The sequence below is a fragment of the Argentina silus genome, assembly GCF_951799395.1.
Source record: "Argentina silus genome assembly, chromosome: 12".
Classification (NCBI taxonomy): domain Eukaryota; kingdom Metazoa; phylum Chordata; class Actinopteri; order Argentiniformes; family Argentinidae; genus Argentina; species Argentina silus.
The window spans coordinates 21,637,916-21,665,012 of NC_139666.1; the positions used below are offsets into that span (position 1 = coordinate 21,637,916).

The 27,097-nt window shown below is 46.8% G+C and overlaps 3 protein-coding genes across 3 annotated transcripts in view; all 3 read right to left on the reverse strand.

Moving 5' to 3' along the window:
- Positions 1-3,396: 3,396 nt before the first annotated feature.
- Positions 3,397-6,245, reverse strand: LOC310813615 (uncharacterized protein; the record flags this gene model as incomplete). The annotated part of the gene is made up of 4 exons (XM_083682675.1): positions 6,113-6,245; positions 5,698-5,808; positions 5,424-5,559; positions 3,397-3,457 (listed from the first exon to the last, which is right to left on the reverse strand). Exons 1-4 carry the CDS (start codon positions 6,198-6,200, stop codon positions 3,397-3,399), a joined length of 396 nt encoding a protein of 131 aa, XP_083538801.1. The 5' UTR covers positions 6,201-6,245.
- A 3,360-nt stretch (positions 6,246-9,605) lies between these two features.
- On the reverse strand, positions 9,606-11,646 carry LOC310813481 (C-type lectin domain family 17, member A-like). The gene is made up of 6 exons (XM_083682513.1): positions 11,510-11,646; positions 11,087-11,197; positions 10,802-10,948; positions 10,456-10,598; positions 10,146-10,252; positions 9,606-9,995 (listed from the first exon to the last, which is right to left on the reverse strand). The coding sequence occupies exons 1-6, from the start codon at positions 11,595-11,597 to the stop codon at positions 9,854-9,856; spliced, it is 738 nt and encodes a 245-aa protein (XP_083538639.1). The 5' UTR covers positions 11,598-11,646; the 3' UTR covers positions 9,606-9,853.
- A 1,018-nt stretch (positions 11,647-12,664) lies between these two features.
- Positions 12,665-27,097, reverse strand: part of parp4 (poly (ADP-ribose) polymerase family, member 4) — a gene marked incomplete at its 3' end in the record, with an annotated part of 28,600 nt that continues 14,167 nt past the window's right edge. The window contains 28 exon segments of the mRNA XM_083682676.1: positions 12,665-12,721; positions 12,723-12,864; positions 13,225-13,357; positions 13,743-13,845; positions 15,750-15,828; positions 16,240-17,420; positions 17,665-17,760; positions 17,919-17,999; positions 18,700-18,780; positions 19,044-19,214; positions 19,692-19,791; positions 20,248-20,435; positions 20,717-20,787; positions 21,037-21,274; positions 21,484-21,621; positions 21,807-21,888; positions 21,998-22,041; positions 22,473-22,637; positions 22,864-22,950; positions 23,186-23,317; positions 23,886-24,031; positions 24,251-24,392; positions 24,551-24,734; positions 25,211-25,309; positions 25,483-25,614; positions 25,736-25,887; positions 26,309-26,488; positions 26,807-26,944. Of these exon segments, the coding sequence (XP_083538802.1) occupies positions 12,665-12,721; positions 12,723-12,864; positions 13,225-13,357; positions 13,743-13,845; positions 15,750-15,828; positions 16,240-17,420; positions 17,665-17,760; positions 17,919-17,999; positions 18,700-18,780; positions 19,044-19,214; positions 19,692-19,791; positions 20,248-20,435; positions 20,717-20,787; positions 21,037-21,274; positions 21,484-21,621; positions 21,807-21,888; positions 21,998-22,041; positions 22,473-22,637; positions 22,864-22,950; positions 23,186-23,317; positions 23,886-24,031; positions 24,251-24,392; positions 24,551-24,734; positions 25,211-25,309; positions 25,483-25,614; positions 25,736-25,887; positions 26,309-26,488; positions 26,807-26,944 (4,542 nt within the window).

The following is a 27,097-nucleotide window of genomic DNA, read 5'->3' on the forward strand; positions in this document are numbered from 1 at the left end:
GCTTCCTCTATTTCTCACTGACATACCTTCCCACGCCTAGCTACGTCTAGCAACAAGCAGCTCTCACAAAGTGACACACATTCAAGTTAATGTCATTCATCACTCTCTCTGAGGCATAAAAAGTTGTTATCAGCTTTTGAGAAGTTTTTATAAAGTATTTATATGAAACAAGTCATAATCTGGTGCAGAGCAAATGATTAAATTGTGATACATTGAAATTGTTGATTGATTCTGTCCTTTGGTTGAAAATGCAGTCAGATCAGTGAGTATATGGACAGGCAAGAACATAATACAATACTGTGTCAGACTGAAGCAATAATAGTGAGATACAATTATTCCATCACCATTTCCATCACCTTCAATCTGATACAAAATCCAGGTTAAAAGGACACATATGGAGTTAAAAACTTGACTTATTACATGTTTAAAAGCATGTTTTTACTTTTTGACTCATTTCATGCATAATTGTTGTAAGGTCACTTTTACAGTACGTATCAGCTAAAGTGCATAACAAGCAATGGAGCAGATAATTGGCAACAGATTATACAAGACAAGTACAATTATAGAACCTTCTTTAATTACTTCATCATTTCCTCCACTACATCCCTACTCCACCCCTGCTACACCTCTACCACTACTACTACATTCCTCTTACTTCCCAACTGCATCCCTACTACAACTCTACTACGACATTCCTTCTACATCCATACTACACTTCTACTACTACAATCCAACTACACCTCTACTACTACAATCCTACTACACTTCTACTACTACAATCCTACTACACCTCTACTACTACAATCCTACTACACCTCTGCTACTACAATCCAACTACACCTCTACTACTACAATCCTACTACACCTCTACTACTACAATCCAACTACACCTCTACTACTACACCCCTCTTACACCTCTACTAGTACATCTCAACTACACCTCAACTACTACACCTCTACTACTACATCCCTACTCCTACACCACTCCTACTACACCTCTACTACTACATCCCTACTCCTACACCACTCCTACTACACCTCTACCACTACACCTCTACTACTACACCCCTACAACTACACTTGTACTACTACATCCCTTATTAGGGAAGGGTCATTGGGGCAGCACGGCCCCCAGCCTCCCCATGACTGTGAGGGGGGAGAGGGGGTTGTGGGGGGTCGACTCCCAGGAGCTGGCGGGTGGAAGACTCCCAGTCCCAGCCAAACTCCAGCCTGCTGCAGACACACGGGTACTGACGGTCTGCCCAGCACGCCCAGTCCACTGCCCCTCTCACCGCCTCCCAGCGCTCTGACCTGTGGAGGCACACACACACACACACACACAAGAACCATGCACCTGACACAACACACACAAGTGTACACAAATGAACACACACATGCACACGCACAAACACACACACACACACACACTAAGACCATGCACCTGACACACCACACACACACAGACTAGTGTATGCAAGTGCGCACGCAAGAATACCCACACAAACAAAAGTAAACACTCGCAAGCACACACACACACACTTGGGTGTCCTAGTAAATGAATCTTGCTGTCAACAGTTTCTTCAACAGAGTGGAGAAGCAGGCACTAGTGCCCCCTCCTGACCGCTTGTGGGACAAGGAGACCCTGCATCTACAGACATGCAGTAGCATTCAGCTGCCTGAAACTCCTCAGACTTCAGTGATTTGGGGATTGTTACTATCGGACCATGTTGTAAAGCAGGATGTTCTTTATTTCTAAACCCCCTAACCCGGATGATAACCTTAACCCCACCCTAACCTGTCACGGTGGATTGAGAGTAGACCACCAGTGGCTCTATACACCTGAGCCAAGGCTGATGGTAACCAGGTAAAACCCCAAAATGCAGAGTCAGAGGCAGTAGGGAGGTCCAAGGCTTTTACTCAAAAAACTTAGGTATCTTTACAAAAGGCAGCAAGACAGTCTTAGGCATAAACGTTCATTACTTGACAAGGAGGCACTGCTAACAGAGGTCTTAATATACTATAACTAATAAGGTCTAATGAGTGGAACACAGGTGAAAAACATAAACACGAAACACAATCACTACTGTCATGGGTGGCAGGTGAGTCCCGAGGGCAGGAAGGACCAAATAAGGGCATCTCCTAATTACTTCCTCTCGGTCCCCCTGGAGGTGCGCTCTGTCGCCCTCTGCTGGTTGGACAGCCTCGTGACATAACCCTGATGGTAACCTTAATCCAGTGTTTCTCAACAGGGGTGCCGTCTGGCATCCTTAGGGGTGCCGCAGAAACGTGGCTGACACTGACGCTAATTAACAGCGGTTAATTAGCCAGCAGCATGGACAAGTTTTTGAAAAGAAAAGCTCCACAGTCTGGTATATCTGAATCTGAGCCCTCAACATCGTCATCGTGTGGTCAGTCAGTGAAGGAGGTAGGCACCTCCAGCAAGATGAAGAAACGACAGTATGATGACAATTACCTCACGTTTGGATTCATCTTCACTGGAGAGCTGTCATGTCCTCTCCCCCTGTGCCTGTTATGTGGTATGAAATTGTCCAACCAAGCAATGGTACCCAGCAAGTTGAAAAGACATCTGACAACCAATTACCCATCACATGGCAACCAAAGTAGGGAATACTTTGTTCGTTTGAAAAGCGAACACAGCCGACAGGAGCAGGTGATGTTCAAGTGTGCGAAAGTCTCAAACAATGCACTGGAGGCTAGCTATCTGGTAGCCGAAATAATAGCTAAGGCTAAAAAGCCTCACACCATTGCCAAATCAGTAATAATGCCAGCCTGCACGGCTATTGTAAACAAAATGATCGGCCCACAAGCAGCTAAAGAGATCGCGAAGGTACCACTTTCGAACTCTACCATTGGAAGGCGTATAAATGACATGTCGGCAGACATAGAAGACGTGGTCTTAGAGAAAATAAGGCTATGTGGGAAATTCTCTCTGCAAGTTGATAAATCAACAGACGCGAGTGGCCACGCACAACTTTTGGGATTTGTGAGATTTATTGATGGAGGAGAAATTCGTGAGAATCTTTTATTTTGCAAGTGTTTGCCGCACAAAACAACGGGAGAGGAAATATACCGTGTCACAACAGAGTACCTTGAACAGGGAGGTCTAAGTTGGAAAAATTGTATCAGTGTCTGCACCGATGGCGCTGCTGCGATGACCGGCAATGTCAAAGGTTTCATCAGCAGGATCAGAGCGCAAAACCAAAATGTTCGCACAACGCATTGTTTCCTTCACAGGGAGGCACTGGTTGCCAAGACTTTACCGAAATATCTTTCAGATGTACTGGACAGGGCAGTGGACATAGTTAATTTCATAAAGGCGCGACCGTTAAAGTCCCGTCTTTTTTCCATTCTATGCGAGGAAATGGGAGCCGAGCATCAGAGCTTGTTGCTGCACACGGATGTCCGCTGGCTCTCATGCGGAAAGTGCTTGGACCGACTGTAGGAGTTAAGAGAAGCATATAAAGAGTTCATTGCAGATGCGCAATGGTGCGCGAAACTCGCATACCTGGCCGATATATTTAAGCACCTCAATGAACTTAATTCTAAAATGCAAGGTAAAGAGGAAAATCTACTGAGCTCATCAGACAAATTGCGTGGCTTCAAGTCTAAACTCACTCTCTGGCGCTCTTGTGTGAAACAGGGGAGAGTTTAGATGTTTCCCCTGTACAGTGCACATCCAAACAGCAAAAAACTTTCTGGCCTTTACTCTCAGCATCTGCAAACCCTTGACGAGAGATTTAATAAGTATTTTCCAGCTGAGACCTTTGCTGGTTTTGACTGGGTCCGTGACCCTTGGAATTCGTGCGCTTTGGAGAGCGCAGCCGACCTGCCAATGCAGGCACAGGAGCAACTGGCAGAGATGAAAGAAGATCGTACATTAAGGATGAAATTTCAAGATATGACATTGGATACATTTTGGATATCATTGGAAAAGGAATACCCGATAGTGTCAAGTAGTGTCGTTGACATACTGTTACCCTTTTCCACGACATATGTGTATGAACTGAGCTTTTCGAGCTTAACCTGCATCAAGAACAATAGCGGACGTATGAGCGCGGCATTGGAATTATTCAAAACAGCGCCCGCTCTAACACAATCAAAGAGAATACGCGGGAGAGGTCCACTGTTTGAGGCGAAAAAAGACAACGTTCCCAGAGGAATAAAAACGAAATAAATGTGAAATATCCCAGTGTTCCTAACAAAACAAAGAACCCAAAACCATTTCAATGGAAACATCGGACTTTACCTTGGAACGGCTTTGGAATTATTCAAAACAGCGCCCGCTCTAACACATCAAAGAGAATACGCGGGAGAGGTCCACTGTTTGAGGCGAAAAAAGACAGGGTTCCCAGCGGACAAATGAATAAAAATGAGTTCCTCACAAAACAAGGAACCCAAAACCATTTCAATGGAAACGATCGGACTTTACCTTGGAACGTAGCGGACGTATGAGCGCGGCTTTGGAATTATTCAAAACAGCGTCCGCTCTAACAAGATCAAAGAGAATACGCGGGAGAAGTCCACTGTTTGAGGGGAAAAAAGACAGGGTTCCCAGAGGAATAAAAACGAAATAAAAATGAAATATCCCAGTGTTCCTAACAAAACAAAGAACCCAAAACCATTTCAATGGAAACGATCGGACTTTACCGTGGAACGTAGCGCGGCTTTGGAATCATTCAAAACAGCGCCCGCTCTAACACGATCAAAGAGAATACGCGGGAGAGGTCCACTGTTTGAGGCGAAAAAAGACAGGGTTCCCAGAGGAATAAAAACGAAATAAAAATGAAATATCCCAGTGTTCCTAACAAAACAAAGAACCAAAAACCATTTCAATGGAAACATCGGACTTTACCTTGGAACGTAGCGGACGCATGAGCGCGCCTTTGGAATTATTGAAAACAGCGCCCGCTCTAACACGATCAAAGAGAATACGCGGTAGAGGTCCACTGTTTGAGGCGAAAAAAGACAGGGTTCCCAGAGGAATAAAAACGAAATAAAAATGAAATATCCCAGTGTTCCTAACAAAACAAAGAACCCAAAACCATTTCAATGGAAACGATCGGAGTTTACCTTGGAACGTAGCGGATGTATGAGCGCGGCTTTGGAATTATTCAAAACAGCGCCCGCTCTAACACGATCAAAGAGAATACGCGGGAGAGGTCCACTGTTTGAGGCGAAAAAAGACATGGTTCCCAGCGGAAAAATGAATAAAAATGAGTTCCTCACAAAACAAGGAACCCAAAACCGAACTAAATGCATTTTAAAAATAGTCCATATTTATGTAGCCCATATTTAGTACACACACACACACACACACACACACACACACACACACACACACACACACACACACACACACACACACACACAAGTTTACATTTTCACACTCACTCCGCTCTAACAAACTCCGAAGCCTGTCTCTCTCCTCAGTCAGGTTGTTGTAGCTGGTCTGTAGCTGGTCTCTCTCCTCAGCCAGGTTGTTGTAGCTGGTCTGTAGCTGGTCTCTCTCCTCAGTCAGGTTGGCTCCAGTCATGTGATCTGCAATGTAAAAAGAAAACTACTACTACAACACTCTTAGGCAAAACTAAAGTACTACATCAAACTTTCTCACCGACTGTTACTGTATTACAGATGCTGTGTGTTATAACTATGAGTGTCTGAAGGTACCAAACTCACTGTGGAGGTAGAGGCCTATGAGTGCAGCCAGTAGGAGAACACACAGCAGCCCCAGACACACTGCAGCAGCTCTGGAGGATCTGGCTCTCCTCTCTGAGCCCTCAGGACAACCTGAACACAGAAGAGAAGAAGAAGAAGAGAGGAGAGGAGGACACCTGAGGGTTTAGTCCCAGTCCCAGGTTTAGGAGTCTGTTGAGTTGAAGGTGTCTGCGTTTACATAGATCTCTCTATCTGAATTCTACCTCCACCAGACCTGTGTAACAGATGTGGTGAAAGAGATCATACACATCTCTTTCTCTCTCTCTCTTTCTTTCCTTTTACTGTCTCCTTTAACTGATATCTTCATCAATTCTTCCCATCCGCTCTCTCATTCTCTCCATCTCTCTATTTTCTCTCTCTCTCTCTCTCTCTTTACCTGAGGGTTTAGTTCCCGTCCCTCTTTTGGAGTCTGGAGAGTTGAAGGTGTCTACGTTGGCATAGATCTCTCCCTCAGACATCTCCATGGTCCACCACAGTCTCAATGATCATATGACTCTACTAGGTGATCCGTGCAGCAGTCTCCTCATTGGAGAGAATTAGAGAGATACCCAGTGGGACTTTATTATATAGGACTGGAGTCTTACCAGGTAGCAATTGTGATTGGCTGTTGATAAGATGTGTCTAACTTTCTTTCCCAGCAGTGTCTTCTCTTCATGTTGTTGACCAAGTTTACCGCAGGTGATGCGTTTACGGCCTATATTTAAATCAATCAACATTGAAATTGTTGATTGATTCTGTCCTTTGGTTGAAAATGCAGTCAGATCAGTGAGTATATGGACAGGCAAGAACATAATACAATACTGTGTCAGATTGAAGCAATAATAGTGAGATACAATTATTCCATCACCATTTCCATCACCTTCCATCTGATACAAAATCCAGGTTAAAAGGACACATATGGAGTTAAAAACTTGACTTATTACATGTTTAAAAGCATGTTTTTACTTTTTGACTCATTTCATGCATAATTGTTGTAAGGTCACTTTTACAGTATGTATCAGCTAAAGTGCATAACAAGCAACAGAGCAGATAATTGGCAACAGATTATACAAGACAAGTACAATTATAGAACCTTCTTTAATTACTTCATCATTTCCTTCACTACATCCCTACTCCACCCCTCCTACACCTCTACCACTACTACTACATTCCTCTTACTTCCCAACTGCATCCCTACTACAACTCTACTACGACATTCCTCCTACATCCATACTACACTTCTACTACTACAATCCAACTACACCTCTACTACTACAATCCTACTACACTTCTACTACTACAATCCTACTACACCTCTACTACTACAATCCTACTACACCTCTGCTACTACAATCCAACTACACCTCTACTACTACAATCCTACTACACCTCTACTACTACACCCCTCTTACACCTCTACTAGTACATCTCAACTACACCTCAACTACTACACCTCTACTACTACATCCCTACTCCTACACCCCTCCTACTACACCTCTACTACTACATCCCTACTCCTACACCCCTCCTACTACACCTCTACTACTACATCCCTACTCCTACACCCTAACTACACCTCTACTACTACATCCCTACTCCTACACCCCTCCTACTACACCTCTACTACTACATCCCTACTCCTACACCCTAACTACACCTCTACTACTACATCCCTACTCCTACACCACTCCTACTACACCTCTACTACTACACCCCTACAACTACACTTCTACTACTACATCCCTTATTAGGGAAGGGTCATTGGGGCAGCACGGCCCCCAGCCTCCCCATGACTGTGAGGGGGGAGAGGGGGTTGTGGGGGGTCGACTCCCAGGAGCTGGCGGGTGGAAGACTCCCAGTCCCAGCCAAACTCCAGCCTGCTGCAGACACACGGGTACTGACGGTCTGCCCAGCACGCCCAGTCCACTGCCCCTCTCACCGCCTCCCAGCGCTCTGACCTGTGGAGGCACACACACACACACACACACACACACACACACACACACACACACACACACACACACACACACACATAAGAACCATGCACCTGACACAACACACAAAAGTGTACACAAATGAACACACACACAAACACACACACACACACACACACACACACACACACACACACACACACACACAGACTAGTGTATGCAAGTGCACACGCATGCATCCATACACACACACGCACGAGCACACACACGCAAGAATACCCACACAAACAAAAGTAAACACTTGCAAGCACACACACACACACACACACACACACACACACACACACACTTGGGCGTCCTAGTAAATGAATCTTGCAGTTTCTTCAACGGAGTGGAGAAGCAGGCACTAGTGCCCCCTCCTGACCGCTTGTGGGACAAGGAGACCCTGCATCTACAGATATGCAGTAGCATCCATCATATGACTCTACGAGGTGATCCGTGCAGCAGTCTCCTCATTGGAGAGAATTAGAGAGATACCCAGTAGGTCTGGGACTTGTTAGATAGGACTAGAGTCTTACCAGGCAGGCAGAGAATGGAATGTGCCGTTTGCTTGTTTTGGATTTTATAATTTGATGACATTTTTCAACAAAACAAAGGAACACACATGCTTCCTTTTCCACATATACAACAGACAGTACAATGACACATCTAAAAAGCTTAACCATAACAGAGGTCACCGAATACGACCCCCCCTACCACCCTCACCACTAGCCCAAGTCGTGTAAGAATAAAGATGTTGATAACATGTGGTTATATATGTGTATCTTTTGTTCCTCAGAACATTTTTTTTTATTTTTCAGCAGCTCTGACACACATCGTCACTGTGATCCCCTGCAGTACTATTTTGGCATTCCACTCTTATATTTGTGCTTCTGGTGCTACTAGATAACTTTATGAAATGGAACCACTACTGCAATATGGTCCGGACTTCTGTTTTGCTGTTCTGTTTTAAGACCAGAATTTGTCAGCGCACCTGATGGCACTTGACTTGCTCATTGTCATGAACACACATCTTTTATTGCTACTGCGTCTGTTTTGCACTGGCTGAAAAGAGAGTCCTTGATATGTACCCCGATCTTTAGCTTTTCGGTGGCGTAGCTGGTTTACATCTGGTAGTCTGGCGGTGGTCACGTGTGTTGGTAATACAGGGACGCAGGAGAGTCTTTTGAGCAACAGTGCAAGGAAGCAACACTGGTTGCAGCAGCATGCCCTTGGTACATATAGTATAGACTATGTAGTGTATATACAAGTAAACAGTCCCCTTGGTAGATATAGTATAGACTATGTAGTGTATATACAACTAAACAGTCCCCTTGTTACATATAGTATAGACTATGTAGTGTATATACAACTAAACAAACCGACTTCTAGCTTTGGTCATCAGGGATGGCAAATCTCTTTCAGGGAAATCCTAACTGTGACTACAGAATGAATATTACGCTGGTGGTCAATATGATCAATGTAATAGGTCAATGCTGTACCATTATGTGGGGGGACATGCAGCGTTCGGCCTGTAGAGGGAGCTACAGGACCGTGGCCGGGGTTTACGAAAGCGAGGCTTCGTTGCGCACCTGTTGCGAATGAAGCCTTGTTAACGAAATGGTTTAAGATGTGTGTGCCTCTGCTTTGGGAGGGAGGACGGCTGGAAAGCGGCGACTGGAAAGTCAACCAGGTCCTGGCGTACATTCAGAAAATAAACGGGGTTTTCCCTCATTATACCTATCGAGTCCGCCTCTGTGTCCAAGGACATTATTACACATTATTTCACGCAAATTATGATCTTCAGCCAGTTCATAACCACCAACACATGACTAGTATGTCTGTACCACTAATACACTTACTGGTACTTCTGTAGACTCTCAAGGACAAACTGTACATCAGACTATGAGAGGGAGTCAAAATCTGAAAAAACTTTATTCCTTCAGACAAAAAAACAACAACAGAGAAATCATGAGAATTCCAGGGGAATGCAAGCGATAGAAAACATGTTAATACAATATTTGGGTAATTCAGAGTTAGAGAAAGAGAGAGAGAAAGAGGAAGAGAGAGAGAGAAAGTGGAAGAGAGAGAGAGAAAGAGGAAGTGAGAGAGAGCACACACACATGTTAAGAATGTAACCACATGCTATTATGAGCTGTAGGTTATCATTCAGGCTCTTTCTCACAGATCCAGTTGAGATGACGGGCACAATTGAAGTCATTCCAGTTCTCTACGATGAGACCACAGTCCTCCTCCCCATAAACTAGATGACCTCCACCATTATCAGGCTGTGGAAAACCCCAGTACCTGAATGGTCAACAACCAGACACCATGGTTAAAACATGCTCTGTAATGACATCACTCAGAAGTGAAACAGAGCTAAGTACAGTCTGGTTCCAGACTATTGAATAGGACTGGAGCTGCTTGTCACAGTAGTTACAGTTCTGTATCTCTTACCCTGTGGTCAGTGGAGTACCATCCACCCATGTCCATTTCCCCTCTGTCTCTCTGTCACTCAGACCAATCCAGGTCCACGTTGGTTTGGTGAGCTCCGTGAGAAATATCTGTTTTTGAGAAAGATGTTGTTGAAGTGGAAATAGGACGATAGGCTGTCCCTGAAGGTGAATCATCTCTCTCCCCCATGACCTCCCGTTTCTCTCTCTCTCTCTCTCTCTCTCTCACACACACACACACACACACACACACACACACACACACACACACACACACACACACACACACACACACACACACACACAGCCCCTACCTGTTCCTTATTACTGTCTATGATCACCAGGTCTGCTCCTCTGTCTCTGCAGTCCTGTCTGCTCTCCTCCCAGGGTTTCTTCTCAGTAGAGAGGAAGTAACAGCTCCAACTAAACATCCTCCATCCTTCAGCACAGGTTCTCTCTGCAAGACACCAGACAAGAACATGAATTTACTCCCTTTTACAGTAATACAGTGTGGTCTCACTGAACACTGAACAAAACACACACCAACTCTTTACACTTTATTACCAACTCAGTTAAAACAACACACACACACACACACACACACACACACACACACACACACACACACACACACACACAAGTTTACATTTTCACACTCACTCCGCTCTAACAAACTCCGAAGCCTGTCTCTCTCCTCAGTCAGGTTGTTGTAGCTGGTCTGTAGCTGGTCTCTCTCCTCAGCCAGGTTGTTGTAGCTGGTCTGTAGCTGGTCTCTCTCCTCAGTCAGGTTGGCTCCAGTCATGTGATCTGCAATGTAAAAAGAAAACTACTACTACAACTCTCTTAGGCAAAACTAAAGTACTACATCAAACTTTCTCACCGACTGTTACTGTGTTACAGATGCTGTGTGTTATAACTATGAGTGTCTGAAGGTACCAAACTCACTGTGGAGGTAGAGGCCTATGAGTGCAGCCAGTAGGAGAACACACAGCAGCCCCAGACACACTGCAGCAGCTCTGGAGGATCTGGCTCTCCTCTCTGAGCCCTCAGGACAACCTGAACACAGAAGAGAAGAAGAAGAAGAGAGGAGAGGAGGACACCTGAGGGTTTAGTCCCAGTCCCAGGTTTAGGAGTCTGTTGAGTTGAAGGTGTCTGCGTTTACATAGATCTCTCTATCTGAATTCTACCTCCACCAGACCTGTGTAATAGATGTGGTGAAAGAGATCATACACATCTCTCTCTCTCTCTCTCTCTCTTTCTTTCCTTTTACTGTCTCCTTTAACTGATACCTTCATCAATTCTTCCCATCCGCTCTCTTATTCTCTCCATCTCTCTACTTTCTCTCTCTCTCTCTCTCTCTCTCTTTACCTGAGGGTTTAGTTCCCGTCCCTCTTTTGGAGTCTGGAGAGTTGAAGGTGTCTACGTTGGCATAGATCTCTCCCTCAGACATCTCCATGGTCCACCACAGTCTCAATGATCATATGACTCTACTAGGTGATCCGTGCAGCAGTCTCCTCATTGGAGAGAATTAGAGAGATACCCAGTGGGACTTTATTATATAGGACTGGAGTCTTACCAGGTAGCGATTGTGATTGGCTGTTGATAAGATGTGTCTAACTTTCTTTCATAGCAGTGTCTTCTCTTCATGTTGTTGACCACGTTTACCACAGATGATGCGTTTATGGCCTATATTTAAATTCTGTCATGAGAACCTTTTATTTCTATGTCTATCTCTCTTCCTCGCACTCTCATGGCTTCCTCTATTTCTCACTGACAGACCTTCCCACACCTAGCTACGTCTAGCAACAAGCAGCTCTCACATTCAAATTAATGTCATTCATCACTCTCTCTGAGGCAGAAAAAAGTTGTTATCAGCTTTTGAGAAGTTTTTATAAGTATTTATATGAAACAAGTCATAATTTGGTGCAGAGCAAATGATTAAATTGTGATACATTGAAATTGTTGAAAATGCAGTCAGATCAGTGAGTATATGGACAGGCAAGAACATAATACAATACTGTGTCAGACTGAAGCAATAATAGTGAGATACAATTATTCCATCACCATTTCCATCACCTTCCATCTGATACAAAATCCAGGTTAAAAGGACACATATGGAGTTAAAAACTTGACTTATTACATGTAATATAATATACACTTATTTAAAAGCATGTTTTTACTTTTTGACTCATTTCATGCATAATTGTTGAAAGGTCACTTTTACAGTATGTATCAGCTAAAGTGCATAACAAGCAACAGAGCAGATAATTGGCAACAGATTATACAAGACAAGTACAATTATAGAACCTTCTTTAATTACTTCATAATTTCCTTCACTACATCCCTACTCCACCCCTCCTACACCTCTACTACTACAATCCAACTACACCTCTACTACTACAATCCTACTACACCTCTACTACTACAATCCTACTATACTTCTACTACTACAATCCTACTACACCTCTACTACTACACCCCTACAACGACACTTGTACTACTACATCCCTTATTAGGGAAGGGTCATTGGGGCAGCACGGCCCCCAGCCTCCCCATGACTGTGAGGGGGGAGAGGGGGTTGTGGGGGGTCGACTCCCAGGAGCTGGCGGGTGGAAGACTCCCAGTCCCAGCCAAACTCCAGCCTGCTGCAGACACACGGGTACTGACGGTCTGCCCAGCACGCCCAGTCCACTGCCCTTCTCACCGCCTCCCAGCGCTCTGACCTGTGGAGGCACACACACACACACACACACACACACACACACACACACACACACACACACACACACACACACAGACACACACACAGACACACACACAGACACACACAGACTTAGAGGAATGTCCACAGAAGGAGGCATGTTTACACACACACACACACACACACACACACACACACACACACACACACACACACACACAGACTTAGAGGAATGTCCACAGAAGGAGGCATGTTTACACACACACACACACACACACACACACACACACACACACACACACACACACACACACACACACACACACACACACACACAGAGAGGGGTAGAGAGACAGTGTTATAGGTGTGTATTGTGTCCTACCTGGGCGGAGGAGCGTGGTCTAGGCGGAACAGACTGTGGAGCAGCTTGCCCTCCTCCAGCCTCTTCACCCTCATCAACTGCAGGACTAGCAGGGTGGCTACCAGCCTCAGGATGTCAGCATGGGCCCTCACACCTGACACACACACACACACACACACACACACACACACACACACACACACACACACACACACACACATAAGAACCATGCACCTGACACAACACACACAAGTGTACACAAATGAACACACACACGCACAAACACACACATTAAGACCATGCACCTGACACACCACACACACACACACACACACTAGTGTATGCAAGTGCACACGCATGCATGCATGCATACACACAGACACACACACACACACACACACACGAGCACACACACACGAGCACACACACGCAAGCAGACCCACACAAACAAAAGTAAACACTCGCAAGCGCAAGCACACACACACACACACACACACACACACACAGCAGAGTTTCCACTGTAATGTACTGTACTGTACCTAGAGAGGAGATGCCCTTCTGCTTCAGGAAGACGTTGGCAAAGAAGTCCACATCCACCCCCAAGAGAGCTCCCAGCACAGGGCTACACTCCCAGTAGCCCTCCTGACACACAACAAACCATACAAACAGGAAATGAGCAACTGTCATAGTCTGGTGAGCCGCTAGGCACAAGATGGCCGCCGGTGGCTCTTTTACACATAGGTAGTGGATGAGGCGAGCTCCACTACTTATCAGAGCTATGTGCTTTTATTCCATTGTCATATTCCATTATCATTTAGAACAAGAAAACTTGATTATCATTTACAAAAAGCAATGGAATACAAGTAGGCAGGTCAGGAATTTTCCCCTCAGTTTGGCCTTATGCCCCTCAAAAAATGATATGCCCTGTAGCCACAGTGGCCTCGATGCTTCGCCCACACTGCCCCAGCTGATTTTGCTGTTTTCTCCTCTGCCTCTTTCCTGTCAATATGGTTTTTAGACACCAGTGTGACCTTTGTAGATTTCACAGAGATGAGGGAGTTACATCACTTATGCAAGCACTTTGAGCCTCTTCTCACCAAAAACGCAATGTGGCTGAGATAGTCAGGGAGCGATTTAGAGCGAAAGTTGACATAGTGCACCTCCACAAAGGCCAAACTTCCTCCCGCTATGGTCAAGGTTTCTGATGGACAAGGGAAGCACGTACCCCAATCTGCTACACCTTGTCAGAATCATCTTCGTGTTCCCTGTCTCTACCTCTCAGGTAGAGCAGCAGTTCTGTCATGAAGAGAATGCAGGGGGACTTACGCTTAAGCCTGCGTACGTCAACCATTGAAGACCTCCTCCTCATCAAGTCACAGGATTGTGCTCCTGCAGATTTTCAAAGCCAAGAAGCAGTGGCAAAATGGTGGGCAGCTGGCATCACCAAAAAGAGGCCAAACATTCATCCATATGGTCCAAGGAACCCCAAAATATACACTACAACTCCCCCTGACTCCCCATCCCCATCTTCAAACGAGTCCAGTGACTGATTAGTTCAGGTCTGAGCGTGTATGAACTTTTGACTTAAGAGTTTGTATAAACAGATGAGCAGGTGAGGATCTTGTCTTTCAGAAGAACAATAACTTATCCCAGCTGGGCTCTGATGGGGGCTAATGTCCTGGGTCTATTTTGGCTGACACCTTGGTGTTGGGTTAAACAGGACTCCTGTCCGTCACTGTGAGATCAGACTGCTCACCTCCCTGTTGTCCTCTGAGCTGAACCCAGCAGGGCCGGACCGGGCTGTTCTGATCTGAGCTGTTCTGTACTGAGCTGTACTGTACTGATTTGAGCTGTGCTGTGCTGAGTTGAGCTGTTCTGTACTGAGCTGTTCTGTACTGTGCTAATACATTATTATGTGAAATAAACAGCTTTTGTATTTATTTATTTCACTGATAGTTATACCATGTATTAAAAATAAAATCATCCTTAACCCTTAAGTTAAATTCATTATTTTCGTGGACTTAAAATCATTGTTTTATTTGATGGCCTTGCTTCCCAGGCAATTGGCCTTTGTGCCCTCAAAAATTTGACAACACCAAAGGCCAAGTGGCCTTGCCCCTAAAATGATGAAATTCCAGGCCTGCATGTAGGACATTGTTGTATGTATGGTGCGGTGTGCAAGGCCCCGGCCACACCAATCAGAAAACGGGTACAAACATGTACATATGAAATCCCTATCCGATTTGATCCATGGAATTCGGTGACATTTGAAACAACCGAGCAACTAAACAATGCAACCTGGCGTCTCAATATGAAACCTTGTTTCTAATGTGCTAAACTGTGCTAAGAATCAACTCCTTCTTAAATGTTTTTGTCTGTCAAAAACGTGTGAAACGGACATGAACAGACCCTTGTCATCTTCGTTGTCCGTCAACGGATGACTCGCATAGAGATACCATTGTCTCAATCTGTAATCTAGAGATAGCATAGTTTGGTGTCGCTGGGTGCCCAAGGCTTTGAGACAAGTGGACAACCGCTGTACTTACTGAATGCTGCAAGGTAAAGATCTCTGGCCATTTTACTGCATCAACAACACCTCTCCTGAAACCAAAACCAGCTCTCTTCCTGAAACAAAGACAAATATACAAATACATGAATGGAAAAGAATGATCTCTGAAACACTCTCTAGCACACGCACATGTCTCTCTCGATCTCTCTTCTAATTCACTTCTATTTAGATTCATTGGGATGACTTACAAATAAAAAAATAAATACTACCAAAGAAGACAATGGAAAATAGAAGTAAAACTGAAAACAGATAATGTGAGACAATTTTTTTTCGGAGAGAGAGAGAGAGAAAAGAAGAGAGGGGAGGGAAGAGAAGAGAAGAGAAAGGAGGAGACGAGAAGAGAAGAGTTAGATCCCTAAAGCGTTTAGACGTTACAGTACAGTAACAGGATTCACCTCTATCCCTCTCCCTCCCCCTCCCTCTCCCTCCCTCTCTCTCCCTCTCTCCCCCTCGGCGCTGAGACTCACCTCTCAGAGGAGCGCTCGTAGGCTACTGATGGTGTGTGTGTCCTCAGTGTGTCTACATGGTGGACCTTCACTGTGGCTGAGCAGGTCTGACGGGTCATCCCCCGTGGGACCATTGGCATCCCCACCAGACTCGTTTCGTCCCAACGTTGGAGTTTGTTAACGGACCCCAAAGAGACACTGGCCATGGCCTGAGCGGGTCTGGCCGGGGGTCCTGCCACAAAACCGTACCCCATAGCTCGGGCTGAGCCCATATAACACCTACCACCACCAGGGGGCCCTGCACCGGCATGCAGAGAACTGTCTCCAACCTGACTGTGGAGTCTTGCTGAGGATTTTGTTGTCCCAAATCCACCGGAGAGCTGGGGTCCGTCTGTCACGGCTGGCCCAGATAGACCAAATTTTTGCGTGCGTCTGTCTCTGGCTTTCCTCTGAATCGAGGCTCTAAGAAGACCAGTAGGAGCAGCATCAGCAATCACACAGAGAGGAGGAGGAGGACGAAGGGCAGAAGAAGTAGCAAAATCGTACCCGGCGAGAACAGAGGGAGCAGGGAGAGAAGGGGGTCCGTCTGTGTCTACTCCCTTGGAACTGAACTCCATGGCTGAGAATTGCAGAAGAGGACGGGGAGGGGGTGGGGGTGGGGGCGAAGGGGTGATGACAGCACTGTGAGAACCACGCTTGAAGGCTGGAGCCGCTGCTCTCTGTTTGCCAGGGGGCAGGATCTCGTCTAAGGGACCAGCAGCACTCCTGTTGCGGGGTCTACGCAGTAACCGAGAGGTCCCCATGAGGCGACTGTGACGCCCAGCAACGTCGGCATTCTCGGCATCCAGGGACTCCAGGATGTCCTCTGCCGCTAGAGGTCCGGAGTAAGAGGGTGAGAATGTAGGGGAGGCTTGGTGCCCTGCCTGGCATGCTATTGGCAATCCCAATATATCCATGTAGTAATCCCCTTCTGTGGGATCATACATTAACCCTCTTTCCCTGTCATCATCCATTATGCAACTCCCCTGATAACTCATCATGACTTCATCATCCATCGTGCCCACTTCCATATCTTCATCACCATCCAGGAGTTCATCATCCTCTTTCTCTTCCTCCCAGCTGAGGTAAGGCAGAAAGTCCACGTCCTCCTGCGAGATGAGCTTGGGAACGTCAGTGAAGCCTGCCTCAGGCTGCCCTGAGTCCTGAGAGAGAGAGAGAGAGAGAGAGAGAGAGAGAGAGAGAGAGGGAGAGAGAGACAGAGAGAGAGACGGAGAGGGAGAGGGAGAAAGAGAGGGGGGGAGGGAGAAAGAGAGGGAGAGAGAGAGAGACAGATAGCATTATTTCCCTTTCCAAGGGTCCACATTTCCTGAAAGCATTGTAGCACTATGAAGATTTTGTACTGTGTGTGTGCGTGTGTGTGTGTGTCTGTGCGTGTGTTAGACATACCCTCTCCTCGATGGCCACAAAGCTGGTGAACTGAGACAGGATAGAGAACTCTTTGCTGAGCTCAATGATGAAGGACTTAAGCTCTGCTTTCTTCCCCTGGGAAGGTGAAGGGGTCAGGGGTCAGGACAACACACTGGTCCACAATCAGCTAGAGAACCCAAAACAGTCCATATACCATTATCCCTGTCTATACATACACATACATTATGTCTATGCACACGCACACACACACACACACACACACATACACAAACCTCATGTTCTGCCTCGTCTGTGTGAAGGCTGCCGTCCTCGTAGTCTCTGATGACCGCCCTGGCTGTAAGCTTGTGGAGAAACTGCACAGACACACACAGACACACACACAGACACACACACACACACAGACACACACACAGACACACACACACACACACACACTTAAAATACTTATTTGGGTTCACAGTAAAGCATTACATCAAAGACCCCAAAATATAACAAAGATTATACAGATAATCATGGGTACAGGTAACACCATCTTCACCACACAGGTAATCTTCCCACAACAGCTGACACAGAACAATATTTTATAAGCTGCTTGGCTTTTTTCATTGGGAGGCCTGCAGTTTGCAGTCCATGTACTGTCAGGTAATGCACATGTCCAAGGCTGTCAAATATCAGTATTACCAGCTGACACCTGAAGCCAAGGCCACTAATAAGTGTGACTAGGGACTGGTATTTTAACCGTTTTTTAGAAAAGGCTTCCTCCATGTAAACACATACATACACACAGACACACACACACATGACTGAACAGCTCACACAGTGTAAATGACTCCTGAGATGTGGTTGTGGTTAAGGTTCATGGTTAAGGTTCATCATTAAGTTTTATGGTTAAGGTTCATGGTTAAGGTTCATGGTTCATAATTAAGGTTCATAGTTAAGGTTCATGGTTCATGGTTCATAGTTAAGGTTCATAGTTAAGGTTCATAATTAAAGTTTGTGGTTCATGGTTCATAGTTAAGGTTCATAGTTGAGGTTCCTGGTTTGTGGTCGTACCGTGCCTCTTGTCTTCTGCAGCTCAGAGGTCGACACCATGGTCTTAATCTCCTGACCGCTCAGATCCCCAAAGAGAGTGGCCTACAGCATCACATACAAGACACATGTTATTCTCTCTCTCACACACACACACACACACACACACACACACACACACACACACACACACACACACACACACACACACACACACACACACACACCTGCCTTGTAGTGGCCTACATCATCGCATACAAGAAAAATGTTATTCTCTCTCACACACACACACACACACACACACACACACACACACACACACACACACACACACACACACACACACACACACACACACACACACCTACCTGTGTGCAGTGTGGCACAAAGCCATAGACCAGGGTCTGACAGTTGTTGAAGAGAGCGTGGAGCTGTGTGGGGGCCTGGACAGGAGAGGGCGCTGTAGGGTTGAACTGCTGCCACTTCACTGAGACGGAACTGCATCCTGGAGACGCCATCAGCTTCACCTGACTCCCCATCTGACACACACACACACACACACACACACACACACACACACACACACACACACACACACACACACACACACACACACACACACAGACACACACACAGACACACACACAGACACAGACACACACCAACAGGGTTATTCAGAGTTCTCCCCAGGATTTTTGAACAGCGCGGTGCTGAATCGCATTATCAAAACCCATTTGTGTTTATTCATGTCAAAATAATAGTCTGCCCAGGGCCACTGTCATGTAGACTACCACATCAGTCTGGCCTTCTCTGTCCTGGTCTGATCAATGTAGACTGTTATAGAGTAGAGTAGGGACAAGAACAATACACACACACACACACACACACACACACACACACACACACACACACACATGCCCACACGCACACAACCATGCATGTACGCACGTACACATATATACACACACACACACACACACACACACACACACACACACACACACACACAGTCTGACCTTCTCTGCCCAGGTGTGCTTCGTCTTGGTGTCAAAGAATTCATAGGCTCCTCCCCCTGCCTGGGCCAGGGCTCGTAGCATGTGTCGATTGGCTGTCGGGCTGAGGAGACACACACACACACACACACACACACACACACACACACACACACACACACACACACACACACTCATGATTATAACATTGACAGAACATCGTAGACCTCTCTCTCTCTCAATCTAAAGTGGCCTCTCTCCCTACCCCTACCCCCTGCCCACCCCCAGCCCTACCTTCTCCCCTCTACCCTCTACCCCCTACCCACCCCCAGCCCTACCCTCTCCCCCCTACCCCTACCCTCCACCCCTACCCTATCCCCCCTACCCCTACCCCCTACCCACCCCCAGCCCTACCCTCTCCCCCCTACCCACCCCCAGCCCTACCCTCTCCCCCCTACCCCTACCCACCCCCAGCCCTACCCTCTCCCCCCTACCCCTACCCTCTACCCACCCCCAGCCCTACCCTCTCCCCCCTACCCCTACCCTCTACCCACCCCCAGCCCTACCCTCTCCCCCCTACCTGAGTCCACAGGTGAACAGTCTGCTGTGTTGGGCCTGGTCTCGGAGCAGCTGTAGGGTCAGAACCTGGTTCTGGATGTGACCGTCTGACAGCAGCAGCAGGTTCCTCACTCCCTGTGATGGAGGCAGCAGACTCAGGCTGCGCAGCGGCCTCCACAGCTCTGTGCTGCCCCCAACTGGTGGGGAGGTCTGGCAACAACAACAGGGGCAAGGAAAGGAATGAAAACAACTTCACAATGTAAAGTGTACTTGATAGTGTCCGATGTTGGGCTGATGTAAGATATGTAAGGACTTATTAAGAGTCAGCAAACAATGATAATGAAAACATGTTTATTTTATGTTAGCAGTAAGGTGAATATCAAGTGGCTTTTGTGGTGTCATGGAATAATCTCTACTACACATCCTTAGAATACTTGACTTCCAAGACAAAGGCTTGTGATTGGCTCCTGGAGCTGTCCGTCAGCACTCACCATGATGAACTGCTTGGCTGGTTGGAGGGCCTTGGCAAGGGGCTGGGCAGAGAGGAAAGCCTCCTTTTGATCTGTGAAGACAAACCCAGCCAGAGAAATTAGGATAAAGAGAAGATGTTTTTGCCTTTGCATGTCAAATACTTGGAAGTATCTTGTGTTATGATAAGACTGCTGTACTAAGCTCATTAGGCATCTATAAGTCAGATTATTTGAGAATCTACAGTAGTATACTATTTCATGATCTGATATGACTATTAAACAGCAGAACAAATCCAGGGTTGTGCCTTTAAAAGGGCTTTCAGAGTGTGATCCATTCCCACCTGTGCCAAAGGCGATGATGTTGACTCGGACACTGCAGTCCAGGCTGTTGAGGACCTGCAGGGCCAGCCTCCGGGCGTCCTGGAGAGCCTCCCCCATGGACTCTGATGTGTCCAGGAGAAGGACCACCTCACTGGGGTTGGAGATGGGGCCTGAGTCGGGGCTGGGGCTGCAGGAGCCTGAGCTGGGGCCTAGCCTGGGGCTGGAGTCAAAGTCTGGGTAGAACACCAACATACAGGCCTGGAGGAGAGAGAGAAGAGAGAGAGAGAGAGGGAGAGGGGGAGAATGATGATAACGAGAGAGAATGAAAGAGAGAGAGACAAAGAGAAAGAGAGGAGAGAGAGACAAATTCGAGACAGACTGAGACAGAGAGAGAGAGAGAGAGAGAGAGAGAGAGAGAGAGAGAGACAGACAGACAGAGAGAGAGAGAGAGAGAGAGAGAGACTGACCTGGCTGTCTTTCTCAGGGTGGTTCTCCACCCACATCCTGGGCAGGTGGATGTTGGACATGCTGAAGGACAGCTGGAAGCCATCAGGACCCAGAGTCTCACCTGGACACGTACTCAGCACTGCCCTACAGTCTGTCCTCTAGAGACAAGAACAACACACACACGCAGACATGAAGATCTCTCTATCACACACACACACACACACACACACACACACACACACACACACACACACACACACACACACACACACAACCCCCCCCCAAACACACACACACAAACATCCCTCTCTCTCTCACACACACACACACACACAAAAGTTACCTTAATCTTGACTTTGTGTGTGACACAATGCAGGTTGATGACCTCATAGGGCATGTCAATGGACATGTCCAGAGTGAACTCCCTGAGAGCAGAGACCACGGTACATGTGAGAAAAGGAACACACTACATACATGTACATACATGTTGTAGCAGCGTGATGATAGATAGTCCAAAGCTGATAGGTCACTCACCCCTGTGTTGCCAATTCAGTCACACACACCTTCTCCACAGTCACCTAGGAGACCACGACAAACAAACACACATCAGCGTATTAACGACTATGTCAGTACAGTGTCTAAAAGGAGAGGTAAAACCTGCCCTCACCAAAAGGAGAGGTAAAACCTGCCCTCACTAAAAGGAGAGGTAAAACCTGCCCTCACTAAAAGGAGAGGTAAACCTGCCCTCACTAAAAGTACTTTTCAAAAGATTAATAAATATTCACAGCAGAAGTCCAAAGCATTTTTTCTTTCTGTACGCTTTATACGACCCTACAACCTAGGCAAGCCTTTTTGAATGAGTTGCGAACGGCATTCCTATATTATATTAGTTCAGTTGAATCTAAACCGTATCAACGCCCATCTTAAACGTCTACAACATTTAACCTCTTCTCTACCTCGTGAGAGCAGCTGTCACTCAGACCAGCCCAATCCCCTCCTCCTGCAGTACCTGCGTGGTCTGGTTGAGCGCCGCGCTCTGTTGCCATGGCGCCACGCTGCCGGGCAGGGAGAAGAGGACGGAGCCCGCCCTGATGACCAGCTCGGAGACGAAGGTGACTTTGATGAGGACGGTTGCGCCGGGGGGCAGGTTGCCCACGCTGATGGTGAACACGTCCTGACGGCGCACAGTGATGACATCATCATTAGAATAACATTCATACTAGACATTTTCATATGAGCTGCGCTTGACTGTTATTTTATTTTTTGACTTTCATTTCATGTAAAATGGGTTTCCTATTGAAGTTCACATCAGAGGTAGGACGTACAGGTGTGTCCTGGTACATAGGGTGTGTGTGTGTGTGTGTGTGTGTGTGTGTGTGCGTGTATATACAGACACATACAGGTGCGTCCTGGTCCATCAGGTAGGCTCCATGGCCTTTCTCTATGGCCTGCTTGTACTCTTTACGCGCCTGCTCCTTCTCCTTCACCTGGGAGTGAAAACAGACGCAATAAAATCACACAGAAACACAACCAGACACAATAACATCACACAGAAACACAACCAGACACAATAACATCACACAGAAACACAATAACGTCACACAGAAACCCACAGCAGAGGTCTAGTGGAGGTAGAAACCGGAGGACAGGCTCATTGTAATGCATGGAATGTAATTACCTTTGTAAGGTAATTAATTAATTAAAAAAAGGTAATGTAATTACCTTTCCAACCACGTGTTTCCCGTTGATGAAGGCCTCAAACCCGCACACTGCAGCAGAATCATCCAATGGGAACACATACTTAGCCTCGATGGGGACGGCACTCTGATTGGTGTACTTCTGGAAGATGATGACCTGGCAGCCAATAGGAGAGAGGCATGATACTGAGGGACTAGTGTTACGGTACAGGTTCAGAGTTCATAATGTCAACAGTCAGGAGAGTTCAGAGTTCATAAGGTCAGCAGTCAGGAGAGTTCAGAGTTCATAAGGTCAACAGTCAGGAGAGTTCAGAGTTCATAAGGTCAACAGTCAGGAGAGTTCAGAGTTCATAAGGTCAGCAGTCAGGAGAGTTCAGAGTTCATAAGGTCAGCAGTCAGTTGTCACTATCTGGCCATGTGGGAAAAGATGGATGTTCAGCACTTTCTAACTGCAAATGTGATTTTCTACCTTTACCCCAAACCCTCCAGCCCAGATCATCCATATCATCCACACCCATATAGTGTACTTGGTCAACCATTCCGACCATAGGGTTTTCAGGGTTCTCCCAAGGATTTTTGAACAAGGTGGCCTTATCAAAACCAACTTCCATTTATTCATATCTCAAAATATACAAAAAGTATTTGAAAGCATTTCACATTATGTTTTTGCCCCAGATCTGGTCTACAGTAAACTAGTCAGTCACCAGTCCAGAGTAGAAGATTACCTGTGAGAGCAGATCCATCAGCCTGCACTTCACATGGACGGCCTCCAGGGGGAGTGGTTGTCCAGAGCTGTCCAACAGGCCTGCTGTGACATCATCCAGAGGGTTCTTATGGCTCCCTACACCCTCCTCTCCCTCAGTAGTGGACACTAGAGAGAGACACACACAACAACAAGCTCTGAACCAGCAGAATCAACCTTCAACAAAACACACATGTATCATCTTGGGCAACAGAGGCAATCATGTGAATAGAGCACTACCAGTGTCATATCGGTGGAGTGCACTGACAGAAGTGGAGGTGTGTAGTGTGTACTTCGTAGTGTGTACTCACAGAGGTCATATGTGGGTAGTGTGTGGCATGTACTTACAGAGGTCAGAGGTGGGCGGGGCCAGTTCAGAGGAAATGTCTATGGTGGGATGGAACTCCTTCACCTGGTCTTCCTCCAGACTGAACTGGACCAGGTACCTCAGCCTCACCTGGTCTGGGCTATACACCACATACTCATCATCCTGACACACACACACACACACACACACACACACACACACACACAACATCAGTACAACACACGCACACAGGCATGTGCGCGCACGCACGCACACACACACACACACACACACACACACACACACACACACACACACACACACACACACACACACACTACCTCAAACTCTGAGTGTGTGTTGTGGGTGCGTTGGACCCCGTGTACACTGTGGTAGCCTTCGGGGGCGTGGCTGAGAGTGGTGTCCCTGCTCCGGAGGTCATGGCAACGGCCCAACGCCACGTCACACACCAGCAGCAGCCGAGAACCGTCCGTCACACTGGGCTTAGAGTATTTCACACTGGTGCTGCTCACACACATAATACACACATTCACAATCACACTTGTGCTGTTAACACATAGAACACATATCTACATGTGTTACTGTTAACACAGATAGAGAGAGAATAGATACTGTGATCTACAATACCTGGGCGCTTTCACACACATAATATATCTGCATATCTATGCAATTTATTTACAATACATAGTACATAAATAGGGAATATATTTAGTTAACTCAATAACTGCCAAAGAATTCCGGAAACACTCACCACCTAGTGTTTTATGCTGTATTTACCTAACAATACTTTGATTGGCTACAAAACAAAGCATCAACATTTATGCATTTTTGGTGAATAAAGTCACCCTTGGCTTATCTTCTTTTAGCACTATACTCCAACAGTTTGGATTTGAAATCAAACAATAAATTTTTTATACATAGTCTCCACAGTACATACTAGTCCCAATGTATAGAGGAGTGTGTGTCTCCTGCCTACACACCTCATAGCGTCACTGAAGTAGACCCCACTACCCAGGTTCCCCTGGTCCGTTCTCTCTACTCCATGATGCTCCACGCCCACCCTGGGCAGCAGCAGGCCCCTGGAAGAGACACAATAGACATGTAGTAACATATCCTGTGTGTGTGCGTGTGAGTGTGAGTGTGAGTGTGTGTGAGAGAGAAAGTGTGTGTGTGAGAGAGAGATAGAGAGTGTGTGTGTGTGTGTGTGTGTGTGTGAGAGAGAGAGAGAGAAAGTGTGTGTGTGTGTGCTCACCGAGACAGAATGCCCACAAAGCTGCTAGGACTGGAGGAGTGGAGGAGGGGCTTAACATTTCCAAGCTCCTCCCTGAACATCTGTAGCTCCACCCCTCTGCTCACACACAGCACCTGAAGGATCTTCACCGGTCTGTGGGGAAGAGAGAGAGACACACAGTGAGACACACACACACACACACACACACACACACACACACACACACACACACACACACACACACACACACACACACACACACACACTGCATTACCTGTCCTGCAGCAACTTGCTAACGGAGGTGAACTCAGGAGAGTCTGGGGGAACTGTTTCAATGCTGCACCTCAGGGCGCGATACTTCCCCAGACAGGAAGGGGAGGGGCTTCTCAGTGTGGCCTCGCTCACGTTCAGCATGTCTCTGATTAACTAGAATAAAGAACACACTCATGTTAGTACACACTCATGTTAGTACACACACTCTCTCGCTCCCTCTTTCTCCATCTCCCTCTCCCTCTCTCTCCATCTCCCTCTCCCTCCCTCCCTCTCTCTTTCTCTCCTTCCGCACCCAGGCTTGAACTGGAGGAGTGAATTTACCATCTCAACTGAGTTACATAAGCACACCCCACCCCACCCTAACCTTACATGTCCATGTACACATTCCCACAGACAACTTCTGTTCACGGTGTAATGTTGCTGCATGTGACTTGCTTGCTGCTTCTGCATTGTCTAAGGACAAAGGTTATTCTGTGTGTGTGTGTGTGTTTGTGTGTGTATGTGTTTGTGTGTGTGTGTGTGTGTCTAGTGTGTGTGTCTGCGTAGCGTGTGCGTAAGTGCGTGTGTGTGTTACCTGACAGAGGTCCAGTTTCTGGGAGACCAGCCTGGCATTGACCGGGGGGCAGGGTAGTCTGTGGGGCAGCAGGGTGTAGACCTCCCCCATCAGAGAGACCACCGTGGTGTCACCCCCCTCCCCCTCCCCCTCCCTCAGCCTCTTCTGCACCTGCAGCAGCAACCCCTCCACCCTGCTCACCTGGACAGGCACATAACAACAACACACTTACTTCATACTGACACAATTGCACGCATGCACACAGAAACCCACATAGACGCACACACACAAACATACACACACACACACAGGCATGCATGCGGAAACCCACATAGACACGCACACACAAACATACACACAATCACACACACACACAGTTCTGATTGAGCTACTACTCAGTCACACCCTGCATGTATACAGAGTTAACTCTAAACCTACACAAGTTCAGAGCAGCAAATCACAGTGACATCACACACTTCCTCATTCTCACTGAACACTCAGAGCCAATCAGAGGCGTACGTCATTCAAACTGATGCTGGTGATTGGAATCTTCAGGATGTTGCTGAGGGAACCCAGAGCCTCTGTCCAGAGCAGCTCCACGAACACGCCCACTTCCTGTGACACGGCGCCACAGTTCAGCTTCTCCTCCAACAGCAGCTGTCAATCACACAGAACATGTCCAATCAACTGGATGAACACAGGAAGGGGGCGGGATGTTAGTTCTTGAATTGGGAATTTCAATTCACCTCCACGGTGTGTATGTCCATTTAGGGGAGGTGTCTATACATTAAGGGGGTGTGTCGGTCCATT